Source organism: Tasmannia lanceolata, unplaced genomic scaffold (genome assembly GCF_043159265.1).
Source record: "Tasmannia lanceolata isolate RefF3 unplaced genomic scaffold, GAP_Taslan_0.1 ptg000020l, whole genome shotgun sequence".
Lineage (NCBI taxonomy): Eukaryota > Viridiplantae > Streptophyta > Magnoliopsida > Canellales > Winteraceae > Tasmannia > Tasmannia lanceolata.
In genome coordinates this window covers 11,669,309-11,680,140 of record NW_027518697.1, presented here as the reverse complement: position 1 = coordinate 11,680,140, position 10,832 = coordinate 11,669,309, and the positions used below count along the sequence as shown (strand labels likewise).

General features: G+C 38.3%; 1 protein-coding gene across 3 annotated transcripts; it reads left to right on the top strand.

The window, feature by feature from the left end:
- Positions 1 to 1,148: 1,148 nt before the first annotated feature.
- Positions 1,149 to 10,774, top strand: LOC143854385 (GroES-like zinc-binding dehydrogenase family protein). Of its 3 annotated transcripts, XM_077364334.1 has the most exons (11): positions 1,149 to 1,386; positions 1,490 to 1,566; positions 1,655 to 1,791; positions 2,613 to 2,659; positions 2,750 to 3,072; positions 3,212 to 3,294; positions 3,403 to 3,478; positions 3,569 to 3,630; positions 5,321 to 5,416; positions 5,510 to 5,671; positions 10,537 to 10,774. In XM_077364334.1, the coding sequence occupies exons 2-11, from the start codon at positions 1,545 to 1,547 to the stop codon at positions 10,651 to 10,653; spliced, it is 1,125 nt and encodes a 374-aa protein (XP_077220449.1). In that variant the 5' UTR covers positions 1,149 to 1,386; positions 1,490 to 1,544; the 3' UTR covers positions 10,654 to 10,774. The 3 variants fall into 3 exon arrangements, with proteins under 3 accessions (XP_077220449.1, XP_077220448.1, XP_077220450.1); XM_077364333.1 differs by lacking the exon at positions 1,490 to 1,566 and having other exon boundaries at positions 1,150 to 1,386; XM_077364335.1 differs by lacking the exon at positions 1,149 to 1,386 and having other exon boundaries at positions 1,496 to 1,573.
- The last annotated feature ends 58 nt before the right edge of the window (positions 10,775 to 10,832 follow it).

The window sequence follows — 10,832 nt, the reverse complement described above, 5'->3', positions numbered from 1 at the left end:
TCGAAGGATAAAAGAAACCCCTGCTTGCCAAGCCAATGGAAAACAACCTCATTGGATGATCCTCACAGTTGAAATTGTGATTTGTAAATGGATGTCTAATAAGTTAGAATGAAACATTATAGATACCTTTATAAGAGAGTTTTGTTAGAGGCACATCCAGTGGAGAGGGCCTATGAGGGGTGTCAATGGATCCACTTCGGGTCCGATCCACCTATGCCACAGTCACAATCCATTCAAATTCCTTATCGGTCGGGTTAGAGTCGGATTGTTCTTCGGATCCTACTTTCCACATCATGATCACGATCCATTTTAATTCGGACCGTCCATCGGAGTGTCCTATTATGTCCCACTAAGCTTAGTAAACAATTAATTTTTTCTCTGTGCATTTTCTTCAACTAAATTAAAAATTTATCTATATTTAACCTATTTGTATAATAATGCTTGTAAACAATAAAACTAATCAAAATTACATACACAAATATAATGTATAACTATTATCAAAGAATATGATCCATAAAGAACAAAACCCCTCTCTCTTTTCCTCCGTGAAAGTATGAAATGAAACGACTGAAATGAGCGAAATCGCATTCTCATCCGATTCATTAAGTGATAAGAGAGGATTTGACTAAAATACCATTCATAGAACGGTTAGCATTAACAAAATTTGGAGGGTATTTTTGTAAACCATTTCGGATCGTGACTATTCAATGGACATATGTGGCGTGCCCATACACAATCCAAAATTTTTCGTATCCCAGATTTGATGATCCGAAATATGCCCATGGATCCTATTCATATGTTTAGATCTCGTTCATCAACGTTCGGATTCGAACGACTGTCTGGATCCATTGACACCCCTAGATGAGATGAGTGGTATAGATCACCAAACCACTCGAGCCCATGTACTTTTGTTTATCCCCACCGTGGATATCCCATGCCCCACCAATCTTTTCCCTTCAAATGATCCTAGCCATTCAAAAAACAAATATATAAAAAAAAACATTATAAAATGTACAGAAATCCTAATGTTACCATATGGCCCATCCATGGGAATTGAGGTGGGCCCCAACTTACTATTTCCGGAAAAATACGCGCGAACCATAAAATCCCTCGTTTACTCAAAAGCTTCTTCTCTCTTTTCTTTTTTTCGTTTAATCGTTTCTCATCTTTCCACTGAAAATAATAAAAAAGAGAGAAAAAAAAAATGGAACAAGTGTTAGGTCTCACCTACCACCGATCTTCACAATCTCTTCTTCTTCTTCTTCTTCTTCTTCTATATCTGAAATCCTTTCATTTTATCTCTCTGTCTTTCATATCTTCCAATCTCTGAAATTCCTTACAGAACCATGTCTCCCACCAAAAACCCTCGCATCATCACCTGCAAAGGTATTTCACCTTTTCGGCTTTTCCCCTATTCCTCTCTCTCTCTCTCTCTCTCTCTCTCTCTCTCTCTCTCTCTCTCTCATCTATAATTCATTTTTTTCTTTAGCTCTCTGTTTCCATGACCGCGAATTCATGATCTTCTCACCCTGTTCCTTGTCTTTATGACGCGATCTCCTTTTTCCTGTAAATTGTATAATTCTTTCAAAATTGTTCTTAATTTTCATACTTTTATTTCTTGTTTTTTTAATAAGATTTTCCTTTGTTTCCTTAGCTGCTGTTGCTTGGGGACCTGGAGAAGCCCTAGTGATGGAGGAAGTGGAGGTCGATCCACCAAACACGATGGAAATTCGTATAAAGGTAGTCTGCACTTCGCTCTGTCGAAGTGACATTACACTCTGGGAATCAAAGGTATTTATTTGTTTAGCAGGGCAAAATTTTCAATCTCTTGGCATTTATAGGAGCTTTTGAATTGCTAGAATTTTCTATTAGTTCTGATAGTTTCTTTCTTGTAATGTGGTATTTAAGGTTCTGTTATGTGGTGGTTATAATGGATTCCATGAACAACTGCTAATACAGTGTAAGAATGAACAAAATTGTTGATATAATTGGCAACCAAATGGTAAAATATGTTGAGTTTTAGGTACTGGGAAGAGAATTTTACAGTTCATTCTCTTATATTCGTCCTCTTTTATGAAAGACTATACCATGTCTACTGTTAGAATGTTTTCTTCTTCTTCTTTTTGCTGCTCTTTTGTTTATAACACTTATTTGTATTAACTAAGCTATTCGTAACCTCCTTCAATCTATGAAATTCCAATTTTACTCTCAAAACTTCAAATTCGGGTGACATTATTAAACAAATTATAATTTCTAAAGGTTACTCCACCACTCCTTGGTGGTGGATCTTTAGATACGAAGAAATGAGACACATTCTCTCTTCGTTCTTGGTGTAGGATATCTCCAAAACTACAACTTCGATGATGCCGCATCTTTGTTGTTTTACTTGAAAATGATACCCATTTGGAGTTGAAGCAACTTAGAAGCCAATGCTAATGGAAATATGTATATTGCATGGTAACTGACTATCTTTTAGGTGAATTTGGTCCTTCTCAATGAGGAATAGCTTGTTTCACTTCATTTATGAGCTAATTATCTGTCTCTGTCTCTTTCTCTGTCTCTGTCTCTGTCTCTGGTCGTGCATTTTTCTAATGAAGTTAGTTAATTTTCAGGTACATGCTCATCTATTTCCTCGGATATTTGGCCACGAAGCTTCAGGGTTTGTTAAGCATTTCTTTCATTATCTTAATTTTGTGGAAACCTACATTTTGCAGATTCATCTATTACATTTTGTAGTGATGATTTGCAGGATTGTTGAGAGCATAGGTGAAGGTGTAACTGACTTTGAAGAGGGAGATCACGTTCTTACTGTATTCACTGGTGAATGCTCAAAATGCAAACATTGTCTCTCTGGTAAAAGTAACATGTGCCAGGAATTGGGGATGGAAAGAAAAGGTGTTATGCACAGTGATCAGAAGACTCGCTTCTCGATAAAAGGGAAGCCAATTTATCATTATTGTGCAGTGTCGAGCTTTAGTGAATATACTATAGTTCACTCTGGATGTGCTGTTAAAATTAGCTCAAGTGCTCCAATGGAGAAAATATGCCTGCTTAGTTGTGGAGTAGCTGCAGGTAAATTGTTCTTCCTCCCGATATGTTCATTCTTTTCAATATGTTTCCATATCTGCTTTATCGAACATGGTACATGTGACTGGAGAAGGATTTTCGATTATGGGTTCTATATCATTTGTTACTGGGTTCATATTATTAGGTCTAGGTGCCGCGTGGAAAGTTGCTGACATATGTAAAGGGTCAACTGTTGTTATCTTTGGTCTTGGAACCGTAGGCCTTTCTGTAAGTATGGAGATTTAGTATTTTTGTTTACCAGCTTAATCTTCTTCCCGGTGTAAATTATTATTATAAATCTCTCAACGGACTGGTGATCTATCATGTTTTGAATAGGTAGCACAAGGTGCCAAACTAAGGGGAGCATCACGAATAATTGGTGTGGATACTAATCCTGCAAAATATGAAAAAGGTAATTAGGAATTCCACTGCTTGTTGAGATTCTTTTATACAGTCCTTTTGAAGACCTTTAGGTTGCTGAATTAGTTCTCTTTCTGTACAGGAAAGGTTTTTGGAATAACAGAATGTATCAATCCAGATGATTGCAGTGAACCTGTTCAGCAGGTATTTCATTTTCATCAGTACTCATCAAATTTCTAGGTTCTTAATAGCGTGTAACACAGTTCATGTTGTATGTGCAGTTTTATATGTGTTAATGTCTGTTTTCAATGAGAAAACAGTCTATATATGTAAGATCTATATATGTAAGAAAATGTGTCTGACTGATCCAATGTATATGCACTATCTACTGGTTATTTTCATCGATGCCCATCAAAATTCTAGCTCAGAATAACATGCTGTTATAAGGGAAGTGGATTGATGAAATTTCAATAGGTTCAAAAAAAAAAAAAAGATATGTGCAAGTAGTGCCGAAGAACTTTTTATTTTCCTGTAATAAGGACAACTGATCGAAATGGAAGGAGACTCGTGCCAGCCGCCCTTTTTTTAAGGACAACTGATCGAAAATCAGGAAATAGTAAATACATATAAGAACAGTGAGTCTATCCAATGTATATGCGCTATGTACTGGTTATTTTCATCGACACCCATCAAAATTCTAGCTCAGAATAACATGCTGTTATAAGGGAAATGGACTTATGAAATTTCAATAGGTTCGAAACAAATAAAAGGTATGTGCAAGTTGTGCCGAAGAACTTTTCATTTTCCTGTAATAAGGACAGCTGATTGAAATGGCGGGGGCCTCGTGCACTGGGTCGCCCTTTTTTTAAGGGCAACTGATCGAAAATCAGGAAATAGTAAATACATATAAGAACAGTGAGCCTATCCAATATATATGCGCTATCTACTGGTTATTTTCATCGATACCCCATCAAAATTCTAGCTTAGAATAACATGCTATTATAAGGGAAATTGACTGATGAAATTTCGATAGGTTCAAAAAAAAAAAGAAGGCATGTGCAAGTTGTGCCGAAATTTTTTTCATTTTCCTGTAATTAGGACAACTGATTGAAATGGCGGGAGCCTCGTGCATTGAGCCACCTTTTTTTTTAAGAACAACTGATTGAAAATCAGGAAATAGTAAATACAGATAAGAACAGTGAGTCTATTGAAATCTAAGTAAAAAACTATGATGAAGGCATGTTTGGCTTCCTTTAACCAGGATATTTTCTTTACTCTTTGTACGACAGTGGTTCTACTCAGTTGTATCTGAAGTCATTGTTAATTATAATAGCTATGGAACCCTTAGCTTTTAAATTTTATAATGTATTGCTTGTTGCCATACGGATGACTACCCTTTAGAATTATTTTTGTTAGTAAAAATAAGTTGCTAGCAAGAGGTCGTCTAGTTAATGTGGTGGTAGAAGGGGACTCTTTAAATGCCATCTGATGGCTCAATGGTTCATCTAATCATCCATGGAGGTTTGACCATTTTTTCGATGAGATTCGGGATTGGGCGAGATCTTCATCATCGGTGTTCCATCATGTTCGAAGATCGGCCGATTCAGTCGCTGATGCTCTTGCCTGAGATGGAGTTTTTATGGAAGACCTGGCACTCTTCGATTCTCTTCCTCCTTGATGTCTTTTTGCTAGTTTATCCATGATTTTCTTATTGTTTTGTATGCTTTTTCCTTGTATTTCGACCATCTCGGTCATCTCTTTCAATAAAATTGGCTATAATTCAAAAAAGAAAAAAGAACTATTTTTGTTTGGGTGATGGCCATACTTCTTCATTGTCTAAGATTCTTCCAACTGATTACGAAAAAGCTAATTATGTCTCTGTTAAAATTTTCAGGTTATTAAGCGGATTACTGATGGAGGGGCAGATTATTCTTTTGAATGTATTGGTGATACCGGAATGATATCTACTGCATTACAGTCATGTTGTGATGTAATTGTCATTCACTCTGTAGCTGTTGTTTCTACTTTGCATCAGCCTTATTGATGAAATTTGATGCAACTTTATTTTCTTTGGTTACATCAGGGTTGGGGTTTAACTGTAACTCTTGGCGTACCAAAAGTGAAGCCAGAGATCTCGGCTCATTATGCATTACTTCTTTCTGGAAGAACTTTGAAGGGTTCTCTATTCGGAGGATGGAAACCTAAATCTGAGCTTCCCTCATTAGTTGATATGTATTTAAGAAAGGTATGGTTAACTTTAAAACCCCCAGATCCCACCTTCTAAGTTTTTTTGATGTGGTGGCTGTAGAAGAAAAGGATGAAGTACACTTCTCGGTGTTTGGTTTATAATATCTCTTATGAAGTTGCCATTTTCTTAATTGAAATGGAAATGACATTTGCAATTATTAGGAGAAGTTTTCTGCTTTGGCCATGGGTGTTTGGTTGGCTTCTATAAGCTTCTGTGGCAATGAAAACTTTTTTGTTTTGGAAAAATATTTACAAAGTCTATACATGGTTTTTTTTAATCTTCGCTTTTGCCTTGCACAATTCCACACAGTGATTCTAGAAAATCAGGTATCTGTCCTCCCATTTAGTTTTTTTGGCTGGAAACCTGGAAGCAGGGAGATAGTTTGTGATTGCTTCAATGATAAGTGGAAACTCTTGTGAAGATATAACAGCTCCTAATGAATGGCATAGACCATAGCATTATATAAAGCACATTGAGGCAAACAAACACACTAGGAGCTCTTGTTTCATTATGTTTGAAACCTGCATCCCGCACTACCCTTTAAAAGAATTTGCAGAAGCAAGCTGATCAAGAAAATGGCAAAAACCATGAAAGCCTACTCTAGTTTAATGCTACAAAATGTAGTGATTAATAGTTTATCGGTAGTGACATGAAGGCCCTCAACTAATTTGCATATCTCTGGGATTAATTGGCAGTATTTATGCCTCTATTTTGGGGAAAAAAAATTCAGAAGAACCATATATAGGAACGTTTGAGAAGCTAGCATCCATTAAATTTCAATTTCTAAAACCCAAATCTAGCATCATTTTGAGAAAGTTACAGAGGACGAAACAATTTATTTTAACCTGCTAAAAAACAAAACAAAACAAAAAATAAAAATTGTTAGAGATTATAAAGGAAATTAGTTTTTTTTCTTTTTGACATCCAAAGAGGTTCAGATGAAATTTAGTTGTTAACACCAGTAGTTTGGATTGAAAGAAAGAATTGAAATCCTTTCAGTTTAATCAATCAATTCATAGATCTAATGGTTCTGGAGACTGAAAACACACATCTGACTTCTATGTTGGACATGTTCTCATGAGTATTTGTTTAAACTTTGAAGGTATCAAGTTCCATAAAACATTTTCCTCTCGGAAGCCAGTGAGCTGAAGGCCTGCTTCCCGCCCTTTCTATCAATCGGTGTTGAGAGGATCATCGTAGATGATGACGGTCCTTCCAACAATCCGTATACACTTCTGAGATTGCAATGGGAAGTAGACAGAAACCCTTTTTTAGCCAATATACATAGATGGACTAATTTTTTTCATCATGGCTGAGATTCTTAGCAAGATGCTATATGGCGCTAACAAGGGAAGCTTTTTCCACAAGCTCAAAGTAGTTTCCTCGGATGAGGACATTACTCATCTCTAGTAGGTCCTCGGAGGAGATGCATTCTCTTAAGGCGTTTATTAGATGATATGAGGCCGCCTAAGGGCAACTGGTTAACCTGGGGAAGTTGGTTGTGATGGGAGTTTTGATGGAGGATTTGACGTTGGGACGGTTTGCTAGGATCTCTGGCTACAGGGTGGTGAGCCTTCCTTCATCCTTTCTTGGCTTTCTGTTGTGTACTGGTAGACCCTCCAAGGCTTTGTAGGACCCAGTTGTGGAGAGATTCATGGAGAAGCTGTTGCCCGGAAGAGGGGCATGTTGTCGTGCTGTGGGAGCATCACTGTGATAAAATCTGCTTGGCCAATCTATTGATTTACTTCATGCCATTTTTATCATTACACAACGAGCATCATCAACAGGCTGGAGAAACTCTAATGAGATAATCATGTGGAATGACAATGGGGACAAAAGGCGACAACACCTTATTGTTTGTAAGACCAAGAATGATGTTGGCTTTGAGGGAGATGAATAAAGCATTGGGTTTGCCGCTGAATGTGATGCATGGTAGTAATAGGGTGGTAAGAGGGTGCATATCTCGCAGGATGTTTGGTAAACGTATACTGATTGCCCCCAGGAGGCTATATTCGATCGCCTCTGTAGCATGGTTGTGGATATGGGCACGAGAGTGTTAGGGGCCTACGTGATTCAGGTTGGAGTAATGATGTGATCCAGGGAGGGGGAAATAGACTCCACTGCCGATTGCCACACCCTAGCCACCCGTAGATACTACTTGGGCCGTAGATTAGATTATTTCATATATCTTATTTTTATCGTAAATTATTTGAGATCTGTTATATTTCCACTGGCTATAATTGAATCTTATGGGATGTTTATGCTGATTTTTGGAATGCGCATTGGTGTCTTCTTTTGAACTAAAACCCTTTTATAGCTCTTAAATTCCCGGAAGTCACCCTGCGAACCCGAAGTTGCATCAATTTGGTATCAGAGCCTAGGGTTTGCATTAAGTAATTCCCTGGGCCATTCCCTTTTTCCGACCTTTCTTTGACCGGAAGATTGAGGATGTGGGCCGATTGTTCTAGCTGTTGGAAGCATAATTCATTCATCCTGTCTGGCTCTGACAAGTGGGTATGGAAATGGACTTCGATTGGGGTGTTTTCAGTCAGCTTCTTTTCTTTCCTCTCTGGGAGTGGTTGCATCTTGCTTGACTTTGGCATTTCCCTCCTCACTGTGTGCTTGCTTTATGTTGGACTGCATTCTGTGATAAGATTTTGATTGTGGGCCATCACATCCATCTTCAGGAAAGCATCATCAACCATTGTTCAATGGGTATGGAAGATGCGGAATCGATGGATCATCTCTTTCTTCGTTGTAGGTTTGCGACTCATTTTTTTTGGCCTTTTGGTGCTCAGACTATTCAGAGTTTTCTGAGTATTCACTCGGTCACTGGCAAAGGCAGTGAAATCCCTGGGGATGTCAACAGATCCAAATAGGGATTGGATCTACCTATGTCTGGGTCATGATCCGTTTGGATCCCTTATCGATCGAGTGTTCTTTGGATGATTGGATCGTAGTTTCAGTGTCTAGGTCACTATCCATTTCAAATCGTACTGTTCACTGGGGTGTCCTAGGTCTTCCCTACATTATATACAAAATTTTCAAAACATTTGAATGTTCTATCCTCTATTAATGTGTGGATACACACTCTATTCAGTCGAATCAGTCCCTTATTTTGTGACTAATCTAAACCTCTAAATTAGTAAAATAATGCTTGTAAAATAAGGAATTAATCTGGATTGCATACAGCATCTAGCCTCTAGGGTTAAGTTAGTGCTTAGAGTTAGGGGAAGGGACAATAGAGAAGAAAGAAACAAGTGGGAGTGCGAATTGACTTGGAACTTTGTTCATTCGAAAGGAGGGAAAATGGTTTTGATTTAGGGATTTTATATGACAAATGGGCGATGATAAATTTGCACTCCCTGTAGGATGATTCACACCCCTTTTACACGTCAAAAAGTGTTAAAAGTCTGCCCCAATTCACGTTAAAAGTGGTGCCAATCATCCTACAGGGGGTGCGAATTTATCATCGCCCAATACCCTTCATAGTAGAAATACTCTTTTATTTGCAATATGAAGGGTATTTTCATATACTAGCAGCCTCCAATCAGACCTAGGATGCTCCGACGAATTCCGTGGCTATGTCTAAGTCCGATCTGGCATGATTTCGAACCTTAGGATATGGATCAGAATCGTATCTGATGGATATAGCCACTATGCCCAAGTCCTGTCCATTTAGGTTTGGACCCTTTGATCCATCAGACCGTCTGGATCCATCGATGCCCCTTTGCATCATGGACCTCTTTTCCTGGGCACTCTAGAGAAAAGGTGTTGTGGTGTGGCATCTTTGTCTAGCCGCCACAATTTGGGTTATTTGGAAAGAGAGGAACACGAGAGTGCTTTAGGGGTTGTGCAGGTCTAGTAAGGCGATTTGTGCGGCTACATTTTCTTTTAATAGCAGCTCTGTACGGTTACTCCAACCTTGTTATCTATTAGGCCTCCTCCTTGAGGTATTTCTCGAACATATCATGTTTTGGCTTTCATAGATCTTGGACAGCTATCGGGATAGCCCTTCCATCGTGAACACCCCGACCCCAAGATTTTGGCCCCTCCTCCTGGCTCTCAACCTCAACAGATTCAATATTGGGAACCCGGGTTTGCTGTGGTTGGTGGCATCATGTGCGGCCACGACCGCATGGCTAGTGGTTTTTCAATGCATGTGAGGATGTTTGATTCGAACATGATGGAAGTTTTAACTCTTCAAGAAGGTGTGTGTCCCGGCAATCGCTCCTTAAGCCCCTCATCATTGAAGTTGATTCTTTGAACATGGTGGAAGTTTTAACTCTTACTGGTAACTGAGGTTTGGATAGCTATAGTTTTCCATTTTGACTGGAAAATAGAGGGCTCTGGTCTTGAAGCTAACATCAACATGCCATTTTACCTGGTTTTCAAGTGTTCACATTCTCAAAGCATTCTCCCTGCTAAGTTCCTCACATTACCCGCATTATCTTTAGCACCCAGATCTTGGAGGTTGGAGCTAGGCGTCCACATTCGTCTCGTGGAAAGGAGACTAACCAAATCTCACCATTTGCATTCTTGACTAGATAATTCCTGGGATACTGGGAAAGGAGATTATTGGCAAGATTAGTCATATGTTTCTTATTTTTTGGTTTCATTTTATATAGTATTTATGTAGTTTTGAGTTCTGACATACTTCAACATGTTCAGAATCAGATTCATTCATTTTTATGAAATTATATGATACGCCATAAGTATATTGTTTAAATCATGGGACTCTGGTCGTTTTGCCATGTTTGGATTTATGAGTTTGCTGTTCCGACACCACCTCTGTGTCTGTATCTATTAGGCCTCCTCCTTGAGGTATTAGTTGCTAATGTTATGACTATTACTGTACACAGGAAATCCAAATTGACGAACTCATCACACATAACCTGTCATTTGACGATATTAACGAAGCCTTCAACCTGATGAGAGATGGGAAGTGTTTGCGATGTGTGATCCACATGCCACAATAACTCCTGGAGATTTTTCTAGTGACAAAGTGTATGCTCCAAATATATTTGCAAGTTATTAGAGAAAAGTGACAAGTACTTCTCTATTTTCATCTGTGCAAATAAATATATTCGTCTTTTATAATATCTTGTGCAAATACTTAACAGTTTTGGTGCAATTTTTGTTTCCATTTATAGGCCAA